Raw genomic sequence first — 26237 nt, forward strand, 5'->3', positions numbered from 1 at the left:
CAGGATTCTATTTATTTCTAGAAAGCTTTTCCTTAGGTCAAGGGCAATTTAAAATGTCGCTTCGTGGAATTTAGTGGTTCTTTCTATCATTATGTGCAATTAGCAAAATTGTGAAAAAGAACCTACATTGTTTCAGGTTAGTATTCACGCTTTGTACTTGGTACTGTTAATCATTGTGTTGCAAAATGATGAAACCTTGCAGGCAAATTTGGTTTTGCCTGCAAAACCACATTTAAAATGTCGCTTCGTGGAATTTAGTGGTTCTTTCTTTCATTATGTGTAATTAGCAAAATTGTGAAAAATAACCTTGTTTCAGGTTAGTATTCACACTTTGTACTTGGTACTGTTAATCATTGTGTTGCAAAATGATGAAACCTTTCAAAAACCTTTCGACCAAAATAGGTTTTAGTTTAGTTCTAAGTATAGAGTTGAACTTAATAAAATGTCTCAATGTGTAGTAGTGTGGTTAAACTGTCAAAAAGGTGGAAAAACAAACAAAACAGTATCAGCCGCCAGTTCCAGATTCTTCTGGTGAATTTTATTACAATTTTGGCTCCGACATCCATTCTGAGCTTCTGATATTTCATTTATGTTCTCATAGTGAATTGGCAACACATGCACTTCACTGGACTAAACCACAATGAAACAGGTCAAACCGAACAGCAAACTAAACAGAGAAACAAGAATAAGGTTGTTAATTTAATTCACAGACTCGTCTACATAATTAAATAGTCTGCAAAATAAACCGTGTAATACAGGACAACTCAAAAGGTTACTTTAAAGAAAAAGAAAAAACAATGTATAATTACACAAAAGAATATTCTAACACCGCTGTGCAATCAGTGACATCATCCAGGCTTTTAAGTAGGAGATACTGAACAGGTGTTCTTTTTTATGTGCTACCCGTAAATCCATCCTACCTTGTGGTAGCACTGATAGTCAGAACACCTGGATAGTGAGTGAAGTAAAGTTGTAAAGTAACGTTGAAATTAAAGCATTACCAACATCAATAGAAAGATTAAATGAATCAGAAATAAGAATAAGGGACACAAACTGGACCACTTTGTTACACTCAAATCTACTGATTTTCTATTAAAAAATAACTAAAAACAATTAGATTTTACATATTCATTTGTATTGTAACTATTTTTCTCAGAGAAGAGAACAAGTTTATTTTTGGCTTGTTAAGAATTAATACAATGTTACTCAGAGTTGATTTCCGTTTGCCTGCATTTATAACGTTCCATCAGAAGTGGGAGGTTGACTTTGGGTAGCAAATAATTTTTACCCTTAGTTGGACTCACAGGCATGTGTGTGAACATGTTTCGGTAAAATTGTCGTTTTAAAGTATTAAAACATGCATAGGCTTGGGCCATAATATTCTTTAAGAATTGTATTTAAAGTTAATAACATTCAAGGTCTGTTGGACTTGAAAAATCTCCAAAATGTGAATAATTTAATAAGAGGAAAAAGCTGCCTGCAAAACCAAACTCGGGGATAACTTGGAACGTTACAGACGCGAGTGAGCTAGAGAAACAGAAAGACTGACAGTTTGCCAGTCTGCGTGACGATTTCTAACTAACTGAGCAAACTAGCCAGTGGTGAGTCTATTTGGCTTAATAATGAAATTACTAAACTGTTGGAATGAAGCCATTTTGAGCCGGTTGACACGTTTAAAACAACTGAGTGTTGAAGTGACAACATGTCAACCTAGCTATCAGTCTTTTTAGCTAGCTTATAATGACACAGGTGTGTTAACGAATTGAAAAACAACGGACTTTGTAAAGATCTATGCCTTTGTTTTCGGAAAGGCTAGAAACCAATACGAAGAAACACAATGTCTGACATACCTGTGACAGACAAGCTAATTCTTGCTTACAGAAAATAGTAGGACGATTTCCTCACCACGAGGTGGCGTTGCAGGCAAAAAAGACTTGTTTTCATACCGTGCATCAAAGTTTGGTTGTTCCTGCAGACAGTCAGAGAGAAACAACCAGACTTAAGGCTTTAAAAACATCCTCAGCCTGAAATCAAACTTTAGAGCCAGCTGGCATCTTGCCCTTTCTCAGGCTTCTGTTCCCACAGTTTTTTTTTTCCATGTAGCTGCTTAAAATTGCAACACGCATTTTGATGCCTTTGTTGAGGCTTGATTTATACACACGCGCGCACAAAAATGCTGAACATATGACAAGTCCCTCAAGATATTTTGGCATTTATGGATAAACACTCCAGGTTCAGACTCACTCTTGCGTGTAGCTAGAGATAGTAAGTAACAGTTGAGGATTAATGGGAGAAAAAGAGAAGGGCTGCCACAGAAATATTCAAACATAAAATCACAACTTCATAGTTTCCTTAAATTGGTTGTCCAAGGAAAAGTATTGTACTAAATAAAATAAGTTTTTGTTACTTTTTGAAATGTATTAGTAGTTTTATAATATAAGTGTAGTGGTCTTGAAGTCTGTTGATGTAATGACTGACAGCTGTAGTGCCAGTATACTGGTCAGTTCTGGGTCCTTTCCAGGCATTTAGCCCTACAAAATCACTGATGTAAGTCTGTCCAATACTAGAAAAACATGCAGTTTTAATGTTATTGTTGAATATTGCGATGATACATACTGTATCTGTGTTGACCAATCCACATTTTCCCTCTTTAACTTGGTAACTTTGAATTGTACGTATATACTCATCGGTAAACATATTTCGATGTAAGATGTATATACTGTGACAATTTAAAATGGTTATAGTGGAAACCTTACAATCTGATCTCTGTGCTTCCATTCTACAGGGTGACAGCAGGATATCAACCTGAACACAAAAATGAGCCTTACTTCTCTAGAAGAAAAGGGTTAGTAACTCTGTTTCATTGCACATGGTAGTTTTGTAAGTTCCGACATGCTTTACACATTTGGGGTAGAAATAGTTTTTAGAGTGGCTGCAAACATAACTGAAAGCACAGGTGATACTTGAAGTAAACAATGATTTTTTTTATTCTTTTTTTAAAGAAAAGTTGAGTCAGATTAAATAGTTTTTAAACTGCAATAAGTTGTGGAGGAGCTGCACTAATATCTCTCACTGAAAGAGTATGCTAGTTATTTCTCTATGCCTTTTTTATGTTCCACAAAGGAAAAGTTACTGCCTAAAACAATCCACACTAAACAAAACCAGCATTGGTTGGTAATGACACATAGAAGGTTAAAGTCCCACGTTCTAGTTTTTGAGCAGGATCATCGTTTCTGGTATCAGGGCAACAGTGGACTGTGAAAAGTACATTCTCTAAGGTAATATCGTAGCATTGTATGGCAAGTTGATTGTGCATTTCTTCTGTACCTTTGATATCCAACATAATTTCATTTAAAATTACACCACCAGGAACTGCCAGATACTAGATAAACCCCACCAGGTTCCTAAATCCAAATCAAGGGAAATTAGTACTTTTATGAACATTTCAGTTTTAGATAAATTAGTTTTATGTTTGATATGTGGGCTATAGAGTACTATTTATTTCAGAGAGGACGGGAGACTTTAAACATTTTTAGTCTTAATGTCAGTTTATCTTTTCTTAACAGTGACTTGTGTATCTCTCCCGCTTGTAAGAAATATACCGTATATCATTGGAATGACTCTGCCAGACACACAGAGACAGCAGTGTTAGTAATGCTAACATGCGATAATCCTGTTGTATAAAAAATAATAATGGTTGCTCATTGCAGCAGAGACAAATCTACCTGTTCCATTCAAATCCTGCTTAGCCCTAATTAATACAGTTCAACCAAATGACAACCCTCTTTCAAATGGACATGTCATTGTAGATTTATAAGAGATTTAAATCCACTTGAGCTTCTAGTAGTTCAGCTTTAAGTGGACAACTGACATATCAACAGTACTTTAATGGGCATGCTAATTTCCAAATGCTGCCATTCTATTCATTTGCTAGATTGCGTTCTAGCACCTTTGACGATGCACAAAAGAAGAGAAGTACTTGTTGAAGAATGTTGTGGCATTCGTCCAGTGGATTTCAGCCATTTGCACAACTTCCAAGTCACACTGAAGCCCTTCTAGTGGCTGTAGTAACATCAAATGCCTCAATTAGATACTTGATCTTGGTGTTTCTAAAACTTTGGCAGCTGGTTGACAACATTCAGCCAGAGCTGCTCTGTTGATTTTACCCCGGTAGATATTTCTGCAGATGTTTCACAATAGTTGGAATAAATTAATGCTGAGTCTGATTACAGTGAACTAAACAAAAGAGAAAAAAAAGAAGAAAAATTCACCTTCCCAGAGGTGAATGAGTTCATGCACTCGATGGTTGTCGGTGTAATTCAATGTGGTGATAGGGTTATTATGTTGTAATGAATGAGGGTGCCTCCAGCTCTGTCATTCGCACTTCAGCCAAGACCGAAAAGAAGCTACATGCTCAACATTCCTCTTCTCATGCAAACAGTGAGGCTGAAGTGGGTTGTGCTGTTTGTGTTTGTGTGAGTCCCTGTGCACATTATAGTCTATGCATGTTTGTCAGAGGGATGAATGGGCTGGAGTGGGGTGTAGAACAGCAGGGAAGCACACAGCACGGCAAAGGGAGCCTTGCAGCCATTCAGTCGGTTTAAATTGAACGACATTTGATGGAGCCGTGATTGTGATGTTTCAAGATGTCCATCTTTGTGAACTTGATGCATAACCACTTTACTTTGCAGCTTTCTGTTGTGTGAAATGATGTGGTGTGACGAGTCATGCTACTCTAAAAATCAATTTCTTACACAAATACCTAGTAACTGGGAGTCAGGTTTTCCATTTATATACATTAAATGCAAAATGTACATATTTTTTTGTACAGTTTTGGCTTAATTACTGTTCTGAATATATGTTGTTTCTGCAAATTACCTTTTCTTTGAGTCTGTGTACTCTAGTTAACAATCGATTACTAAATTATTTGACAATTATTTTAACAATCGATTAATCTGATTAATTGTTCAGCCCTATGTCCGTCCGTTCATCCATCCAGCCATCTATCTATCTATCTTATAATTGTCAGTCTAGCTGTATATTTGTTTTAGCTTCCATCCGTCAGTCCATTTGTCCTTCTGTTTGTCCATCTGCTCATCCCATCCATTCTTGTAGACTGAACATTATGTAACGTCTCTAGAAAAATCAGCAATAAATCCAGACTGATTTTTATTTTTTTTTATATTGACTGAGAGCCCTGAGCTCTGCTAGTTTGACTTTGGAAAGTGGAGTGGTAGTGTAACCATACAAAGGGATTACTTTGTGCTGGTCAAAAAATATTTAGTTATTTTTTTGACCAGCACAAAAAATAACTATTTTGTAATTTTACTTACAAAAATGTTACTTTTTGTAAGTAAAAAGTAACATTTTTACTTACAAAATGTTCAATGAGAGTGTGTTGTTTGTTTCTTTATTTTATCCTATATTTCTCCTTAAGCACAGAGTTTGTCTGGCTACGATGGATTAGAGGCCGACATAGAGAACTTTGGGCTTGCTTTCCCAGGCTGTGTTTCAGGAAGGCAGTATTTTTTACAGCATGACCAGCGCATAGCCTTTTTCCTGGGGAAATCCGAGACAAAATCAAGAAAGGCTGGTGCAGGGAGGGAGAGAAGAACAGGAAAACTAGCCCTGGGAATGGAGGGGGGAGATGGTGAGGGGGAGCAGGTAGGCTGGAGGCCACACAGAACGAGAACACACAGAACAACCAAGAAAGAAGCTGGAGCTTCTGGGAAGGATCAGAGAAATATAAAGGCATCCTCACTTCTAATTCTGATCCCAAACTTCTCCGTTGGAAGTAATTTGGCCTAAAATGTGCTCAGTGTCTTCTACCAGCCATTCAAGCAGCAGATTCAACTGGAATGCAGAGCTAATGCTGGGTTCCTCTGCTGCCCAAGCAGCCTCAGCTGTTAATCCACAATTGTAGCTGCTCTGTTATGCTTGTTCAAGAAATGACATCTGACGTCATTTGTACTTAGCTATGCCTTCTTTAGCAGCAATGAAGAAATATTTTCTTTTCATATCACATTACGGATGAAGTTTGATTAACATCTTGGTGGAAAAAGGGAAATATTTGAAGAAAGTCGCCAACAAATTAAAACATAAATTCACGTGACTTGGAAATAAAAGTAAAGGTCAAACAAATTCTTGTTTGCAAGCTTTGCCAAACATTAATCAAACAGTTACTTGGGGTGTTAATGGTATAGAGCAACTGCTAAAATTGTGCATTGATTAACAGTTATGTTGACAGGTGACTGAACAAATGTTGCATTTAATTTCTTCAATTTATAGCCTGTATTAGTTAGTTTTATTTGTGAGAAATTAACACAACTTCTATAGTCCAAGATAATCAACAGTGAAAGTATTTAGTGATGAACAATGGAAATGATAATTACAATGCTTTTTCCTTTAGTGCTAGATTCTTTTTCTTCTCTTCTATACTTAAATATGTCAAATTGGGGTTTGTTTCTTATATTATCAATCTGAGATGGACGGAGGAATAACTTCATGTTGCCAAGGAGCCTAAAAAACATCTCCTGTTTCAGCCAGGTCATTGCAGCCTTCAAAAATGTCGAACTAAAATTCTTATCCCTGACCAAAATAAAAAAAAAAGTGGAAAAACATATTTAATTATTCAAAATTATAAAAAAATAATTGGCCGAAGCACAATTCCTTGTTTTAACCTCTGTATAATAATAATAAATGAGGAAGCAACTTATTGTGTAATTGTTGACCCTTTATTTACAAGGTAAAGTGTTTGGTGCTGCACATAAGTGTAGTTATTGCAGATTTTATTTGCAAATTTGCACTTGTTTGAAATGAAACTAATGAAAACAGAAAGCCCCACATGTGTGTGTTTTATACCTTCAGGGCTTGACCCTTTACAGCTCAGTCAGAAGTTCTTTGAGCTGTGGCACCAAAATAATCTGCAGATGGTAAGAGTCACCTTCACATTGTCACTTTCATGCATGAATGAATGTATGTGGGTTTAATAGGTCATGTGTGTTTGCATGAAGCACGGGAAGGAGCAAATTACTGAGAGATCCCAGTATCTTTAACTGAAGTGTGTGTGTGTGCATTTTAATGAGGAAAGCAGAAGGAAGGAATTTGTGTTGCTCTGAATGAACTTGAGAGGAGGTTATTGAGTGGATGACATCTGTTTTGTAAATTAAGACACAGTTCAAGGTATTCTCACACAGATATCATTTTCTCTTGTTGGAATTTCCTAATGCCAAGCTTTGGATTCTTATGCCAGGATCCCTTATATGTCCCAAACCTTTGTGTCTGCTTGGCTCAAAGAGCAAGATTTCTGTGTGTTTCTCATATTCTGAAATAAAATTCATGAATCTGTATTGCAAAACATTTTCTTATTGGAAACGAAATCTACAGAGGATAAAGGTCCGGAACTTCACTTAGGTATTTTCCAGGTCCGAAACCTGGAAAGAAGTGTGGACAAAGGGGGGAAAAAAAAAAACGAGCAAGGAAAATATTTTTTATTTAAAGACTCTTTTAGATGTCCTTCTATTTATCCATATGTTTGTGCTCTTAATGATTGAACAAAAGAACAAACAAAATCATATCTATACTTTGCCCTAAATCCCTGGTTTGGTTTTCTGTTTACACTCTTCAGCAATTCTAAAAGAAAATTATGAACTTTTGACATGCAAAAATGTTCTCCTCATCAATATGTATAAGTTAGTCATCACTACTTTAGCCTGCAGAAATAATTAAGAGCAACAGAGGAAAGCCAGAATTATTGCATAAAAGTGTGTTTTAATCAACTGTGCATCTATCAGTTGACTTTGTCTTAAAGCTTTTGCTTTTCCTTTGCTCTCCTTAACTTGGTTTTGATACACAGTGAAAGTAGCAAATGGTAAGAGTGATCTGAAAGACTTGAGTTGTTGGATCTACAAGCTGTGGTGTTCCTATCATAAAACATATAGTTTTAACTTTCCGTCCTCTTCTTTCCACCCACAGCTACATTTGGCAGCTATCCAAGGATTTTCAAAGCTGTCTGAGCCTCTGGAGGCCTTACTAACAATCCTGGAGAGCTGTCCGGGGAAACAGAAGGGCCGGAGCCACACCCTGGGCTATCACATTCTCATGGAATTCCAGACGTGGATGAAGGAACATCCTCAGGTAGTTGAACCAGGTGTTCAGCCCCTTGGCTCTAGATAAGACTGTAGCTCCAATGTGACTTACACTTAATATGTGAGCTGAAAGTATTGATTTTGAGCTGTTCAAATACTGTTTGTGTTGCTACTGTCTGTTAACTGTTACCGTTACAATGTAGACCATTTGTATCCAAACCTTTTCCTACATGTTCCAAAATTGTCTAGCTGAAATTTCTTTTATTTTAAATTAAAAAGCAAAATATAATTTAATTGTTTTTTTTTCTTATTCACACACTCAACAAAAAACTAGACATATTACATTCTAATAAAACAGACTAGTCAGGTTTTTGTGCAAGAGAGATCTGATATCACATTATAAGAAAAGCATGCAATTTTCTAATTTTTTTTCGGTTCAATTACTTTTTATTTTCTTTGTTCTCGGCATTAAGAATAAGGTAATGATCACTTTTTTTTTTCCAAAAATGTATAATTCTGTCATCTTCAGGAAATGGTTGCACCCAAGTCTGCATAAGTAAATGCTATTTACTACAAAATACAAATGAAACCAAAAGGAGTGGTTATTAAAAGACAAATGCATGTGTTTTGCATTCTGTTTTGTTTCAAGATTGAAAAAGGTATAAAGTAGTAGAACCAAATTTGTATAATTCCGTTTTATATAATTATAACAACATTCTGGGTCTGCACAATAGCATTCGAAGTGCCATGAATGGCCTGCGGGCTGCACTTTGGGCAACCACAATTTAGATGGTGTTACAACCTCCAAAAAATCCCTCTGTGTCAATGTACATTGGATCAGTTTTTTCCATCTTTCATTCATGTTAACCTTTCCAGGTGAGCCTGAGCTCTCTGGCTGAGGACAAAGCAGTGGAGCTCCAGCGGCGGGCTCTTGGTCTGCTGACAGACACCCAGCCCAACTTTGTAGACACCCTAATGAACATCTACCAGATTAAGACTTTGGATCCTTCCATACAATGTATGCACATTTACAAGCTCCAAGCTTTGAACTGTTATAAAGAGGTGAGTGAGTGATTCTCTTAGTCCATACAATTTGAAGAGGCAGCTTAATTTTGGCACTTGTTTCGTTTTGTCGGTTTTCTTTCCACAGGCGGTAACTCTCAGCATAAAGCTCGGATTTCAGACTGAACTAAATATGGAGAAGGTAAGACTAAGATTTTTTTTTCTTCATGTAAAATTAATGTTCTGTATATTCCTGAACAATAAGTTATAAGGAAAAGCTTTAAACAAGTTCAAAGTTAAATTCTCAAATGATCTTTTTTGTAATTCTTTCTTCATTTCTATCAATTTTCTATCCATTATTATTTTGCAGATGCTTATCCCTCTGATTTTACAAGACAAGCTGCCTTTGGCAGAGTCCTTTGTCAAAGGACACAGACAGCTTGAAAAGCAGCTTGTTATGTTACTAGACTCTTGGTGTCACCCGGACTTCAATGTGGAAGACATAAGAAAGTATGCTATGTGAATTTGTAGGAACTGGCTATGAACTGTGCTTTTCATATTTATTGGTACCTTTGGTAAACATGTTTAAAATGTCTTCATATAAACATAATCTCACTATGACTGTTTTATAGAAAATACAGCTTTTAATTTTAGTACATTTATTGAGTGTGGGTAAAGATGCCAAGTTAAAAACTGTTTTGAATAAAATCACCAGCTGCACTCCTAACAATCCCTTCAAAATGAATGTAACCGAAGAACTATTTATACTTTTATTTTTAAAAGTTTATCATAGTTTAAAGAAAATTCAAGGCTGAACGAAAACTTGAACATATCTCCTTACAGTGCACTTGTTGAGAATTTGTGACCGACTCGCCAGGTGTGTGATACTGATGGATCAACTTTGACCCTCCCATTGCGTGTCAAGACAGTTCAGTTGAACCCGAGTTGAAAGGAACCTTTGTAGATCATAAGATGAAAGAATCATCTGAAAGTGGCTCAAGATAATAGGTTTTTCAGAAACAAGTACTGGTGATTGGTTTGGCATAACACAACAGGTGAATATGTATAAAAGCGCCTCGTAACCGCGGTGTTTCCACGGTACATTAAAAGTTGAGTTTGAAAGCATTGAATGCGATAAATCTTCTGTAAAATTGCTGAGTACAATTTTCCAAAAACGCCACATTCATAACCGATCCCCAGTATAAGGGGTTTGTCGCTCCTCCATAGGATGGTGATATCTTCTCTGATAACTGTTGATGAGTGTTGGTACCATGGCTGAAATATTAATACTGTATCTCATGTAAGTTTTAAGATCTGACTTTAAATGACGTCACATGAACAAAATTATTCATGTTTAATTTGAATTAAATTTCTTATTTGATGGAGACTCCATAGCTGTAAAATTGTGTTTTTCAACATTAGCAGAATATCAAAAAAGTTTTGCGCACAATTGTAATGAAAATCATCCTTATAACGGCACCATATAAGTTTATATAACTGTATGTATTTGTCCTTCCACAGGACGTTTCCTTGCCTCTCTCTGTCCAAACACTACATGACACAGATTCAACCCAAAATGCTCACCAGACATGTTGTACGGCTCATGGAAAAATTCAAAATTGACCAAAGTGGGTGATTAACACGTGTCACTTTGTTTTAATGTGTTTTGTTCCTTTTCCACATATTCACACTCCTACGTCTTCTTGTCAATATAGGCTTCTGTCCAAATGCTCTTCACAAGAGGAGATTGGACTCTCTGCGTTACCTTGTGTATAAGACATTTGGAGACGTAAGTGATGCAGCAGTCTTGCAGCCTGCAGACTTTTAGAGGCATTAAAGTCACTCTTAACATTGAGCTTAACTGTCAATTTCTGCACAGATTATAAAATATAATGACAATAGTAAACCTTAGGTTTCTTTTGTGGGGGTTTTTAGAAAACCATGACAGAGGAGAATTGGACAGACCACGTGCAAGTAGGTTTTAATCTGATTATGCTTATTAGATTCTTTTTTCTTGCACCACTGTTTTTAAAGATGTACAATGTTTCATATGTGTGCAGTATGTGGTGGCAGATGACCTTGAGCTTCAAGTCCATTTGGTGGAGCTGTTGGTGAAGTACAGCAGTCTTCAGAAAGCTTCACAGTGGTCACTGATATACAATCTCCCTAAAAATCGACTTCCTCAGGGGGTGTGGGAAATGCAGCAGAGTCTGCCACCTGATCTACAGTGAGTTAAGCAAAAATATGCAAAGACACATGCTGTAATAAAACTAAGTGGCCTGTTTTAGTTGTATTGCAGGTCATTTGCAATAAATAATTTTTTAGTTTTCTGAAATAATAAAAATAACTTCCAGTTTTTCTTTATTTTCCCTATTTTTCATCAACCTTTGCTATATTTTAGTTGCACACGTTTTCTCTTTGTTTTCAGACAGATATGTTTGAACGATCTCGCACAAGAGGAGGAGTGGATCCCACCTCAGTCTCACTGCCAGAAGTTCTACCAGGCACCTCTCACCAAAGACAAAGTCCACTTTGTAGATACGCTGGAAACTCTCCAAAGATGTCAAAGCATTGTCCTCAAGGTACAGAGATCTACTTGTTTTTTTGTTTTTTTTAATTCTATATGTTTTTTTTATATAGACACATTCTTTTTGTGTGTCCTTTTCCAGGAGAGTGGTGTAGTAGGAGTTGACATGGAGTGGCAGCCTACATTCGGCTGTATCGCTACTCAGAAAGTCGCTCTGATACAACTCGCTGTTCTTGACCAAGTTTTCTTACTAGACCTTTGCGCAAAAGGATTCTGTCACCAGCCTGGTCTAGTTGGTTTCACCAGGGCCTTGTTTTCTGAACAAAATATTCTGAAACTGGGTAAGTAACAGCTAAATGAAATGGTAATTAGTTTTATCCAGGGAGTGAGTTTAAATACAAAGAACGTCTCCTAATCTCTGTACAGGTTATGGTATGACCGGGGATCTCAAGTGTCTCTCTGCCACCTGGCCTGAGTTATCAGAGGAGCCACTGAAGATGGAGGGAATGCTCGATCTTCTTAAAGTACACCAAGAGGTGCCTTTATCCCATCAGTCACATAATTTCTACAAACGTAGCTAAATCAATCAGTTGGCCAAACATAATATCCCTTTATTATTGCAGGTTTAACATTTCTAAAGGACTGATGTAATCTAATGGTGTTGGCAATTCTAAGGCTGTTTACAATGATCTCCAGTTATATCAAACCTTCAAAGTAGGAGCTCTTCTTTTAAACAGATTCTACATTTTAACTTCAAAATAATTTCTAGTAGGTTTCTAAAAATCTATTGAGATAAATGTTAGAGATAAAACAATCAGTGATTTATGGTTTATTTCCTATCTCCTGTTTTTGTAAATTGTGCCCTTTCATTTCTCTTTTAAAACTAGAATTGACAGTTTCTTTTTTTTCCTTCATGCGTTTCTTTCTTGAGTTGTCATCATTTGTTTTTATTAGCAGTAGAGGCGACTTTACACTGGGTGCACAAGAGAACATGCGCTATTTTTAGACAACAAAACAACGACAGAACTGAAATTTCAAACTTTGTTTAGCACCTTATATTAGTTATTTTCAAAATATTTGGAAGTAATAATACTCCCTTAATACTGAGATTTCCAAAAAGCTGCAGTCATTTCTAAATCCAGCTTGTTCTTTTTGCCAAAAAGTCAAGAAAGTCAAGTTGACAATGAAAAAGGAACCAGTTGAGGTGCTTAGGACATGAACTTTATGGAGGTTTCATGTCTCTGGGGCTGACGCAGAACTGGACAGAGATTTAAATTTTAGCCTTTAAAACAGAAGTTAAATTGGCTGCAGAGCTTTAGAATTCAAAACAAATAAACAATTAGTAGTTTATTTAGATTTTTCTTGGCTCAGTAACATCATCTACAAGAAAGTTATGGATACATTTCTTTGTGGGTCTCTAGATCCGATACCTAAAAAATTAAACAAAACTTCTTCATTTGTAGGTAATATTCAATCTTCTGACACTACTGGTATGTTTTGTGTTTTACCCATTCAGATTCAGCGTGGAAAGGTGAATCGGGTTCAAAATGCCCCTAGAGAGGTCCTGGTTGGTGAGGACAGTTCAGAGAAAGGCCTTAGTTTGCTGGTGCAGCAGGTCCTGGGAAAGCCTCTGGACAAGACGGAGCAGATGTCTAACTGGGAGAAGCGTCCACTGCGCATCAGCCAAATTAGATATGCAGGTATAACATTATGCATGCACAGACAGACAATAACAGAGAGCCAGATGGTCGCTGCTCTCCTCTCCATAGAACATCAGAGATTATTTTGTTATCCCCTGACAAAATGCAAACTGATAATTCACCCCCCCCCTTGGTCCTGCCTCACTCCTTCTCTTTTTTTTCCCCAAACTCTTCTCTAGCGGCAGATGCCTACTGCTTGCTGGATGTGTACTCGGCTCTCTCCAGCAACCCAGCGAGCTTTGGGCTGCCTGCTGACCTGCGCAGTATCACTTCAGGCCAATCAGAGAAGAGCAAAGACAAGGAGAAAAAGGGCAAGAAGGCAGCACAGGATCCTAGTAAAGAGGTAATGCCTCGGCTGGGAGTTCTGTAACTACTACGTATTGCTTATTTTTGGGAAAATATGTTTTTCTAGTCTATAATGTGAATGATTTTCACAAGGGCATGTCGCTGAATATGTCTAAGAGCAATTCATCAATATAGTTCTATTTCTAAATGTATAGTGCCACATTTTATGGTGCCACTTTAATTGATTTTACTTTAAAACACGTAAAAAATTTAAACATTCTCCTGCTTGTATTACCAGAGATGGTCAGATTTTATTCTCTATATTTAGTTTCCAGGTTTGTTTCATATGCCTTACCTAAGCTCAGATAGTCAGATACTCTTTGATTCATGCTATACAGGCCTTCATTCCTATCTTATTATTTAGGTGGATATCGAATTAAAATGTTTTATGGCTTTGCTGTTGACGAAGTGACGGGAATATGAAGCTTAATGATTTTTTTTTTAAACTGAAGAAATGTACAATGTTGTGTTGTTATAAAATAGCACAAATATATACCAATATAACTTCCATTTAAAAATGTATTGATATAAAACATACTCAAATGTTGAACAGGAGTTAAAAAAGACATTTTTTAGCAACACTACATATTCTCCACGCAGATAATGTCTTCCTTTAATAATATTTTACTGCATGAAAATTTTCATGCAATAATTTGCATGAAATATTTGATAACTCGGACACAAGCATCATCGATTATAAATTTAGCTTTTACTTATGACATGAATTTCAAACTTTGAAGGTTTTCTGTAGTATGTGCACATCTAGTGGCATTGTAAATCATTTCTGGATGAATTCAGGTTTTTCTGAAGCCCCCAGGCCAGCAGGGGGCCCTAAGCAACAGCAAAGTATGGTTATAAACTTGGCAAAGACTGGATATGGCAGACATTCCAGACATTATTCCTGCTATACCATCTCCTTATAGGGAAGAGAGTACTGAAAGAAGAGCAGACTTGAACCCTATGATTATCTTTAGAATGTCTACTTAGTGACTGAGTCTTACAAGACATTTAATTTTTAAGTTGATCATTGTTCTGAAATCAGAGCCCTGATTAATTCAGCCCAAAAAGACTGAATTAAGGATCTAAACCTGTCTGAGACGTTCCATGATTGGGATAAATTCCAGGAATAATTAAGGATTTTTGATGGTGTCTATGCAAAATGGTGAAGTGCAGTTTGCACATCTTTCCTGCAGTAGATACTCTCTTGGCATCTCATTTAGTGCTTTCTTATGAGCTTTTAGCCCGACTTCATGTTTGCATATGATGATTAGTTACACAGAAACCAGTGGTTATTTACCAATGATCTTCTCATGTGAAACACGTTTTGAGAATGGAACATGTAAGGGTAAATAACAGCTTTATTTTTTCCATTGTGCAATTCATTTGTCCTACAGTGCACAAATGATGCCTAAAATGCAACCCCAAATCAAAACCCAGCATTGTGGCTAATAGGAACTGTTTAAAATCTTTATAAAGTACTTCAGATTCATACGTGGTTATCATTGGAGGAAAGAAAGGTAAGGCATAGATTTTTATGTAAAATTAAATTAGTATTTTTTAAATGCATATTGAAGGGCTACTGAAGCACTTTAAAAATCGATAGGAGAGTCCTTGCTAATTTAAAACTAGCAGTAGTTTTAAAAGGATGAAAAAACCCAATCCAATACAAATTTCTTATAGTTTAATGATGAATTAATTATATGATTAATGAATCAAAAAAATCAAATAATATTGATAAAAATAGGTTAATAATAGTTGTTATCAAAATGCCAACATTTCAGGAATAGTGTCCAAATTTAATGTTATCTTGATATTGTGCTGCCCTTAATGCTGCCAGTGTGGAAAAGTGAGAAGTTTTATTACTGTCTTTTGTATTTTGAATTGTGGAAATGGCTTTAGACAATTTATCCTCCTTAGAGTTGGTCTGGTGCAGTTATCTCACATCCAGACTATAATCAGAAACCATAACCTGCTCTATTTAAAGAAGAGCAACTGTGCTAATTTGACAATTCTTAATTCTGTGATAACCTGCGACCTTTTGTGTGACTTGTGTGAATGAAATAAAGGCAACCTCCAGCTGAAGGGCCTGGATTTGAGCATCCAGCCTGCAGGGAGAGACAATGAGCATTTGACAAAGGCCCTTCACTAGTTCCTATCAGCTCCAGGGGTGCAGTTGTATAACTCACCCTGTGCTGTGACCTCTCTGAACTGAGGTGCAAGTGAAAAGAAAATCCCCCTACAGGGATCGGTTAAATATCACATTATTCTCTGTGTCCATTTAGGAATGTCAGGGGGCTCAGAGGGTCAGTCCCCCTCATTCTGACACACTGAAAGACCTCCTGTGTGGCAAGCAGCCCTCAGAAGACACTCCACCCCTAACCCCCCGGCAGTTGCGGGTGGTGTGTGACAACATGCTGCAAGGACTGGGAAGATATCTGCGGTGTTTGGGAGTTGACGTGGTCATGCTGGAGAACACTGATGATCACAGAGTGGCAGCAAAGGTTGGTTAGAAAGTTAAGAGGAAGTGCATTTTCTTTTTTTTTCACAAAGAAGAAAAACTTACAAACATATAAAAAAATATAAAAATACCACAAAGAATCTAAACAATAATCTATAAAGTAAAACCTTTACCACAAGAATATATTTTTTTCCCTTAAATATAACCCAGGCTTTAGACAGACCAAAATCTATTGATCTTGTCCAAATGTTGTAATATGATCAACACCCAGTTTACATAAACAGCTGCTGATACTTGCTTTTTAGCCACAATCCAGATTCTTCAGTGAAACGTTTATAAATCTTTTGTGCTGCAGATACAAGTTGTTTGAATGTGTGATGTCACACTTAAGCACAGAAAGTCTGAATGTCCTTTTTGGGTACTTGAGGAGTTTGAATGTTTCCACCTATTGTTAGGAAAATGTTGATGACATCATTAGCTACACCATGTTATTGGATTTTAGAGTTCTCTACGATTGTGTGATTCAGCAGCTAAATGTAGCTACAGCACATGTACGGCTTGTACTCTTTCCCATTAAATTATCCATCCATCCATTCTTTTATTTGTTTGTGTGTCCATCTATATATAAATTTGAAATATTTTTAAAGTGTTAAAAAATCATGGAATTTTAATATGAAATTGTAGATGTCCAGCATTCAGCACTTACAGTTACTTCAGACTAATAAAAATCCCAGCTACTGTGCAGTAAATTAATGGGAAGGTTTTTTGTGCGCTTTCAGTTGGCACAGGATGAAGGCCGTGTCATCCTCACATGTGGCCAGCCGTTCCAAACTGTAAGTACATGCAAAGTCAAGTGCAATGCAAAAACTAAATGTGTTTCCGTAGATGCACTCCTGATTATTATCCCTACTTTTTTGTTAACATGCTTCAACTGTCTTCCAGTTACGTTCCCAGGTGGGTGAAGGTCGCTGCTTGTCCTTAGACTGTTCAGAGAAGGCCAGAGACCAGGCTATTCGAGTCCTAAGACACTTCAATGTCCAGCCTACTCCCAGTGACATATTCAGCCGCTGTCAGGTATGTTTCCTTGTAATTCTGTTCTCCTGTAGTCTAGTGCAGTGCAAACATTGATTAATGGTTGAATTCTTGTTTTTTCTATTAAATACATTTTAACTAATTTACCTCTACCCAGACACAAAGCCTTACTTATATGTAAAAGTTCACATTTGGTCTCATCTGACCACAGCAGAATACCTTTGCAATGAACAGTAAGTAGCATGTCAGTAGGGCTTCAATCATTAGAAAATTAACCAAATGGAAAGCATTATGAAAATCATATTAGTTAGGAATGAAAATACACATTTTCTTCACATTTCTCTTTTGTATCTGTGCCAACCACTCTCTTCCCAATGTAAGGTTTTGCATCATTTGCATAATGATTTTTGTCAATGTGGGCAGGTACTGTATTGAAACTCCATTCAGCAGTGTGAATGTAAACAGTCATTTTTGTTATTCATATTCCACAGATTGATTTTGCTGGGACAACATATTTTTGATGCATTATGCAATTCTACATATCATAAGTATGACACAGTGAAACACTACATATTTTCATTCCAGTATAAAGATGCTACACAACTACATGTATACAATGCATTTATTTAATCCTGCATTAAGTTGAAACTGTTGATATAACAATTTTTTTGTTGTTGTTGAATCAAACCACTCTATGAGAAAGAGGACAAACAATTCTAAAATGAATAATAAGGAAGTACATTTGTGGTCTTAAAACTTGTTAAGCAATCACTGAGTTCTCAATTTATAATAACAAACCTTGTGGTGGCCATTCTTGTTTCAAATGCAAAACAAAAGCAGAACACATTAACTTGCATGGATGGGATAGATATCAGGGGAGAAACTGTCATTTGTGCTGAGATGTTTGTGAATGGGGAATCTCCTGGAGATAAAAACCTAAAACTATGCAGAAACGCATTACTATGCAATGTTTTGCTTTGTATGCACCACTGGGTCTGAAACAAGCTGCTGCATAGCTGTTAAGCTGACGGGAGGTTGAATAAGATGCGGAAAAGATGGAATGAGAAAGTGATTTGTATCTTGTTGGCAGTAAATTGGGCAGTACACTGAGGTTTAGACGGCAAAAATAGCTTATTTTAAATTATTAACTAAAGGAACAGCCTTCGTGTGGAAAGCTATAGATTAACGTCTTGGTATATCTAATTAGTATACCTCCTGGTAACCTCCTTGTGGAGGTATTCCAGGCATGTCCAGATGGAAGGAGGCCCCTGAAGCAGACTCGGGAGACACAGAAAGGGATTGCATTTCCCATCTGGTCTGGGAATGCTTTGAGACCCACAGCGGTGACTGGAGGATGTGGTAGGGAGGACAGACGTCTGGATTACATCGTTCGGCTTGTGGTCACCAGAGCTTTGAATTGTACTGGTGCTTAACAGTGGAACGAGGTATTCTAAGCAGTCGTCAATGATTTACTCAATATAATTTTAAGGACAGCATTTGAGAAAAATGAAAAGAAAGTAAGCAAAGAAAAGCATGTGTATTTCAGAAGATTTTTGAGAAACGCATATCTTTTCCACAAGTAATATCATGTAAAATATAATTTTTCTACAGAAATTATGATGGTTCAAACCTAGAGTACTCTCATCCTATCTTAGTCAGCGATTTTAAACTATTAACACAGAGGCAGTATTTTTAATGGTTCATTTTTTTCCACACAGTTTTTTTTACAGTTAAGTTGCAATCAAATAAAGAAATGTAATTTATAATGCTGGTGCCGATGCACCAGCATTATAATTCTTTCTAACTACCTACACGCTAATTCTTTCTAACTACCTACATGCTTGCCATGTTTGTTGAGGCTGGAGAATAATTCAGGTATCGTTATCAGTGAATTAGTGATTTATGCTACCTGACCTGCAGATGTCTCTGTGGGTGGCTGCTTAGGGAAGCCGTGTGTCTGCCGGTGACTGTGTTTGTGTGTGTGTGTATGTGTGTGTGTGTGTGTGTGTGTGTGTGTGTGTGTGTGTGTGTGTGTTCTTGTGGTTTCAATGGGAATCTTTGCAAGAGGGTTTCTAAATCTGGGTGTTCTGGCCTGCTCCTGGAGGAGGAGACAAATGTATCAAGATACGCCACAAACTGCGTCTCTGTCAGGCTTGAAATGTTACAAATGTGGACCACCTGGATGCTTCCTGCTGTCCAAACTCAGCTAAACAACTATTTATAATAAGGTAGAATATGGTTCACTGCTGAAATAACATAAAGAGAGGCAAATTGTATCTCTAAATGAATTAAATGCTTTATTACTCCAGTACACATGCAAACACAGCCAGAGAAAGAAAAAGTTTAATGGTGGATCTCCTTCATCCTTACCCCTGACATAACGTTCTTCATTAGCACATCTGGAATCTCTGTTAAGGAATTCATTCTTTCCTAGTTTGTCTTATACTGTTCTCCTACCCTAAAGTTCAATTTTGATTTTACTTTTTCTCCTTAATGTGACAAGTCTAACACAATTTGGTGCCCTGCTTATTTGTCCTTATGTGTTACACAGATCTAGAGAGCCTCACCCTTGGGCTGTGCTGTGGCCCACCCAGGCAAACTTAACCCCTTTGTTGTCTGATTGTAAAGCTTTCTGATTAGCGTTGGACGGGTCAGTTTCCCTCCTTTGTCATCTTTCGTCGTCTTCTCATTCATATACATCAGTGATGAATGTCACATGAAAAAAGAAAGTAAAAGAGAAGCAATACCAGGTTAACCAGTGACTTAATGACTTTAGAATATCAGAGGCATAGGAAATGTGTTTTTGACAGACGTTTTAGAACTCCTTGGAGTCCAAAAATATTAAAGTAATACTGTTTGTCTTCTTACTTCAACAATAAAAAATACTGCATTTAATTTATTTTTCTGGTAAAATACCTACTTGTGTTGGAATGTTTTGTGTTACATTTACTATGAACAATCTCACTTTGAATATAATCTAAAATAAGAGGTCTTTTGAAACATTTACATAAGAAAAGTAATTTTAGCATTACCTGAAACATATGACATTTATTTATTTATAGACACTTTTGTTTCTAATTTCTAAAAAAGAATCTCAATGCAATAATTACGTTAGAAACTTTATTAAAGTTGCAGCTACAGTTGTGCAGTTTGTTTTGGTTTGTAGCAAACTGTATTTTGAAGTAACTGGTTTGGGGTTTAGTTTAATTTTATCCACTTTGTCTGTTATTGCAATCACACACTAACAGACAGGACCTTTTGAAGCCCAGACAGGCCCGACCATTCCTGTTTGTGTTTCTGCACCTTTAATCAGATGCTGGTGTGTGTTTATATGAACTTAAGACAAAACTGAATTATTACTGTGATCAGTAGATTGTTTTCTGTTGACAAGTAATGAAGACAAATGAAGGTGAAGAATCTTAATTTAAAGTAACTGGCAATATCCGTGCAAGTGTGTGTTTTCAGTTGTAAAGCAAAGAGGAGGACAAAAATATTTGTTCTTGAACTTTAGCCAATAATAGAAGAGATACCTTGGCTTCTGAAAAGAATTTATAGCCCTGATGAGAGCAGGTCAGGTGTCACTTTAGGCATCCAAAGTACCATTTAACTTAGTTACGACTTTTTATGATCGATTATAATCAATTAGTGAAGGAAAATCACAGTTTTTCCTTTAGTAATTGCATTCTCAACCTGCAACAGAAAGCTACCACTTGAAAATAGTTAAACACACAACTATTTTTCCCTCAGAGATTTGAAAGCAAACAGAAAGCCAAATCAATACTGAAATAAATCTAATTTTAACCTCTGTTGTCTGTAGTGGAGTTGACAAGGTAGCTAAATATGCAGGTATGTTTAATACTTTCAACTGGCTTGATCAGAAAATCACTGATAAGCGATTTGAGCCACAATTTTAAAAGGTTTGTTTGGGGCAAAAATAACAGTGTGTGCCCCCAAATGAACAGCACACTCAGAGTGAAACGTGGTGGTGGCTGCATCATGCTCTGGATTGAAAAGGTGGATGGATTTATGGACAAAACATTTAGGTTTCTGCTTGAAAGATGAAGATAAAATGTAGTGTTTGATTTTCAACACTACAGGGTGTGAAACATGTTCAAATCAACAAGTTGGGATTGTTATAGACTCCTAAAAATACTGAATGGTGAATATAAAGCATCATTCTACAAAAATTAAGTGTTTGTATAAGTATGCAGCTAAGTTATTACAGCATATTTGTTTTCTACATTTTGTCTGCATCATATGTTCTTGTTTTCCTGTTGACTTGGACAATATATGTCTCATATTAAAGGCTACAAAGCTTTAATATTTGCCCATCATGGTCACATTTATTTACATTATATGAACTGGCATTTTAACAGAGGTGTGTAAACTTTTGAGACAATTTTAACATTGCACAGCCTATAGCTGCACAGTTGCTTTGTTTTCCCACCATTAATGCCTGTTGCACCTAAACTTTCCATGCATGTACACACTCGCACACACTTCCGTTGAGTTGTGCAGCTTCATGAAATGTGACCACTAGCCTTTTATAGACACGTTGAGATCGTCTGTGAGATAAATCCAACAGACACACAGCACAGCGATGCATCTGCACAACTCAGATCTGACAAACATGCACAGATAACATCATACTGTACACACAGGCACCTCAGAACCTTCAAAGGCTCAAAAGGCTTGGTCGCACTTGTGTTCAGGCTCAGCTGTAGACGCTGTTGCAGTGAAAGCGCTGGTTCCCACGCACTGCACTACTGGGGAAGTGAAAACAAGAGCAACAGGAACCGCCAAACTGTGAGAGGGAGGGGCAGGAGAGACGGAGGCGGAGTGGGGGCTCGGGGGTGAGAACAGAGGAGATGGCAAGGAGGTAAAAACGATGGGAACAAATGTAACCAATTGAGAAAGTTTGGAGGAAAAAGAGATGTAGAAGGGGAAAAAAGGCTGGAATGGATTGCTTTGTGGGCAAAGGAGATGAGAGTTCATTGAATGAAGGATAGCAGGAGGAAGAGAGAGTGAAGAGAGCAGGGCAGTAAAAAAGGACTCCTCCGTCCTTTGATCTTCTTGGAGAGCCGCAAGCTGAGAAACCGGAGGAATGCGAGAGGCTGAGACGCAGTTAATGTTAAACTTCACAAGCTGTTAATCAGTGTCAGGACGGATGGATATGTCAAAGACTGTCATAAACAACCTCACACCTTTAAATCAAAATTACTGTTATTTGATTCACATGTCTCTGGTTCACATCAGCGCTTTTGATTTTGCTTATATAAACTTTAAAGACGAACATTTTCTCAAATCTGCACAACTTTCTTGTTTTGCTCCATACATGTGCACTGCAATGACAAAACTGAGGATTGTATCTGTGTATCCTCCGCCCCCTTGTTCCTTCATAGATGAGAGGAAGAGACAGTGAGAAGGGGGTCGCGGTGGAGAGATGTTGAGGGGAAAGGGGGAGGGGGGGGCATTCCATACGCACGCCAAGACATTCCGAGGGAAACCATCCCAAATATTTCCCACTGTGTGTGGTGAGGGTTTCACATCTCCTGTTACACACACACATAGAGTTTCTCAAAGTGTTCAGAGTGAACCCACACACTGACTTTGCTCCTCTAGGAAGCACGTCAATCTTTCACTCATTGTGTTCAGTACACACACGCGCGCACACGCACACATACAGTAATTAATTGAGCTTTGTCTAAAGCATGAAACCCAGCATGCTTTGTTTTTTGTGGGTGGCAAGTCAGCAAAGCCATTGTGACTGTTTTGTCACTTTTGATGTACGAGTTTTAGAATTGAAAGAGGCATTACCACAAATTTAATACAACTTTACTGTGGTTTCTCTGGGAATCATGTTTGTTGTGGATATGACCTCTTCAGTTTAATGAGAAGTTGACTCATGGAGGAAGATTATTCATCACACATCACAAAAGAACTTCACTGGAAGGGGAAGTGTTTGCCAACATTTTTTTTATTTATTTATGTGTCTGGGGTATTATTTATTTTCTTTAACTTGTAAGCCTAATTCTGGCATATTTGCATGATGGATTGGCATCAATAATTCATCTAAATATTCCTCTTAAAGGGGCAGTATTATGTATTTTTCAGGCACATGCATAGTTACTTGACTAACACAATCAAGTAACTGCTACCTTAGTTATAAAAAAAATGCTGTTTAAATAACTTAAAAGAAAATTTTCTTTGCAAATTGATTGTTTGAAATTGGGTTTCTGTATCTTTAAGAAGCTCCTTCACTTTCTGATACACCGCCTTCACTACATCATCACAACAATGCTTCTCATTATGCTGTTTACAGCTGTTCTTTGGACCAATGGACTCAGAAGTAGTTTGTATGATAAGCTCAGCAGATGCACAGTACCACTATGTGTTTTCTAATTGCCTCTGCTGCTAGTCTGGAAGAGCGGAGTGGGGAAGGCATGGAGGAAAGGTGCTCTGTGAGGCTGTAGACTCTCTCTCTAAACTGGAGCTCTCTCATTATAGGTGGGGCTTTGTGCCAGCAACCATCCAGCAAGGATTTATGAAAGAATCAAAGCAACAATCCAGATATGTTTTTGATGAGGGGATAACATTATGAGATGATATAAAGCTTAGTTATTTTATATAACACCACCTGTCTTAAAACAAAACAAATTTGCTGTCATCGTAAAATACTAAAGAGAACATAGGCAAATGTCACATTCATTAAAATTGGCATAGATGGTCAGAGATGTTCAAGCCTACATTACCCTTGTTCCTACATTACAATCAAATCAGTCAGTAAAAATATTTTGTCATCATTTTTCTGCAACAAAATGAGACAAGATTGCTGAAAACGAGATATCAGTGATTTGTTAGGGGAGTCACTGGTTGCATCACAAGGGCAACCAGCGACTCAATAGCAACTTATGATAAAGTTGCTATTTGGGAAATCTCACAATAGCAACTAAGTGCATTTGGTGTTGCTTGCATGTCCTCCATTGTTGTGTTGTTGTTGCATATTGATCACTTAGCGCTACTTTTCAAACTCTATGACCACCTAACAATACGAATGCTCCAATACAGCTGTTACTCAGTTCTAATGAAAATCCATCCAAGAGAAGAGATGAGGTGCTAGTGGAAAAGGGCCATAAAGTACAGTGTAGGATTTTCACAGCTTGAGGCACTAAGCTGTGTAGCAGTCCGCTGGTTCTTCTTTTGATGTCCCAGTAATGTTTGTCTGAACGCAGTGCGAACAGCCTATGGAGAAGGTGTGAGAATTTTCTGATCATGTTCAGAGCCTTGTTCCTTAATCTGAAACAGATTGGGGACACATGCTGCGTTTGAGTTTTCTTGAAAGTCAGTTATTAAATTAAGTCACACATGAGTTGTGAGTGTTCTGGTTGAAAGTGAAATATGGTGGGTTTTGCTCTTTGTTTTGTGAGTACTACTGTGAGAACTTAAAAGTATTCACGGTAGTGTTAAATGTAGCTATTTTGAAGACTGAACTTAGGGTAAGTCGACTGACTCCAACTATCAGTCAGAAGTCCAACTTTAGTGTTCTTATTTTGTTTTTTTTATGTCTGGGAACTTGGAAAATACCACTCCTGAGTCCCACACAAATGTACAAAGAATGTTGAGACAATCCAGTGGCACTTCTAGCTTCCCTCACTAAACTTTGTTGAACTCTTTTGTCTGCAGTGCTGCTGCTGGAGCACCAAGCAGAGAAGCACTATGTAAAGTAGAAATATTTGAAACCTGAAATTTCAGAAGCTACCCCAGCATACCTATTAGTGATGTAGATTATGACCTCATTAGTACTTCTAAAAAAATCTAGAATTGCACCTCCTGTTAGCTCCTGCTAACTTTTTATCAGCTCAAACCAATCTGCCCATTCTTCTGACAACTAAGCCCTCATGTAAATGCAGCTGCTGCCTAGTAGATATTTTCTCCTTTTTTGGGTCATCCTTTAAACCAGTGATATGACTGTACGTAAAAATCCTAGCAGATTTACAGTTTCTGAAATACTCAGAGCTGTCTGTGTGTCACCAACGACCTTGCCACATTCACTTTTGTCTCCTTGCTTACACTTTCAGTCACTTGGTTTTATGTTTAGCAAGTCGTTTGGCATGTGTAGATGTGATTGGATGACTTGTTGTTTTTGTCACCAAGTATTTATACCGATTTACCTTATAACCTGCCCATTAACTGATTTATAATTTATTCATTCAATACTTGAGCATACATTAATTTTGATATTTTATAATTGTCTTAAACTGTATGAGTTTCACTCTCTTAGTTTAACTAAAAATCTCTCAAAAGAAAGTCTGCAGCCGTTTGAAAGCACAAAGCAACAGACATTAGTGCAAGCTGTTGGATACGAAAGAAGATGAGCAATCATTCAGCAAGCATTTAACAAAGCAGATCTGCCTCTTTTTCCCACAGTCAAGTTGGCCCCAGGTTAGCATAGCAATGCAATGACACCTGTGTGTGCATGAGTGCGTGCATGATAGAAATCTATGTCTGTCTGCGTGCCTGTCTGAGACTATAGGTGCTAAAGCATCACTTTTTTCACTATGGGAAACAGTTGGATGTCTGCTTTTTAGGATATTAAATGTATGGAAATAGGTGCTGGAATAATAAATGGGAGTCTTGGCCAGGAATGTTTCTAGAAATATGCACATATATAAAAGTAGTTGACAGTTTGGAAGATACCAGTAAGTTAACTTTACCTTGCCTTGTTTTCACGTTGGTTGTGGGGTTCTGTTCTTGAAATTTCACAAAATGAGCAACAGGGAGAACTGGTTTTGTTTGAGAAAAATATTTAGGAACAAGCCATATTACAAGCTATTTGTATTACATAAATTTGAATTTCTCTAAACTTTAGACATGTTGAACTGCATAAATTATATTTAGAAATTTAATTATATATATTGAGAACCTACCAGACTTTGGCTTTAGAACACTTAGTTTTATTGTTTTTATTGATTTATTTATTGATTTTATTTATTGACCAAACAGTTTGACAGAGTTGCATCTTTTGCAGTAATGCTCCTCTTGAGATATGTATTTGAGAGCATTTCTACACACGTGTGTGTATATAT

General features: G+C 37.1%; 1 protein-coding gene across 4 annotated transcripts in view; it reads left to right on the forward strand.

Annotated features, from left to right (window-relative positions):
• Positions 1 to 31: 31 nt before the first annotated feature.
• The window catches only part of exd3 (exonuclease 3'-5' domain containing 3), a 47772-nt gene continuing 21566 nt past the window's right edge, over positions 32 to 26237 (forward strand). For 2 of the 4 annotated variants that reach the window (XM_017308008.1, XM_017308009.1), the window contains exons 1-17: positions 5357 to 6932; positions 7975 to 8136; positions 8964 to 9149; positions 9238 to 9291; positions 9460 to 9599; positions 10611 to 10717; positions 10805 to 10878; positions 11025 to 11063; positions 11150 to 11316; positions 11518 to 11671; positions 11759 to 11957; positions 12043 to 12152; positions 13133 to 13316; positions 13496 to 13659; positions 15944 to 16162; positions 16899 to 16952; positions 17062 to 17193. In XM_017308008.1, coding sequence (XP_017163497.1) covers positions 6816 to 6932; positions 7975 to 8136; positions 8964 to 9149; positions 9238 to 9291; positions 9460 to 9599; positions 10611 to 10717; positions 10805 to 10878; positions 11025 to 11063; positions 11150 to 11316; positions 11518 to 11671; positions 11759 to 11957; positions 12043 to 12152; positions 13133 to 13316; positions 13496 to 13659; positions 15944 to 16162; positions 16899 to 16952; positions 17062 to 17193 — 2262 coding nt within the window. In that variant the 5' untranslated portion in view covers positions 5357 to 6815. Of the gene's footprint in view, positions 137 to 1488; positions 1602 to 2785; positions 2846 to 5356; positions 6933 to 7974; positions 8137 to 8963; positions 9150 to 9237; positions 9292 to 9459; positions 9600 to 10610; positions 10718 to 10804; positions 10879 to 11024; positions 11064 to 11149; positions 11317 to 11517; positions 11672 to 11758; positions 11958 to 12042; positions 12153 to 13132; positions 13317 to 13495; positions 13660 to 15943; positions 16163 to 16898; positions 16953 to 17061; positions 17194 to 26237 lie in introns of those variants that run through there. The other 2 variants (XM_008423985.1, XM_008423984.2) reach the window with 2 other exon arrangements.

This window comes from Poecilia reticulata, linkage group LG12 (assembly GCF_000633615.1).
Source record: "Poecilia reticulata strain Guanapo linkage group LG12, Guppy_female_1.0+MT, whole genome shotgun sequence".
Classification (NCBI taxonomy): Eukaryota; Metazoa; Chordata; class Actinopteri; order Cyprinodontiformes; family Poeciliidae; genus Poecilia; species Poecilia reticulata.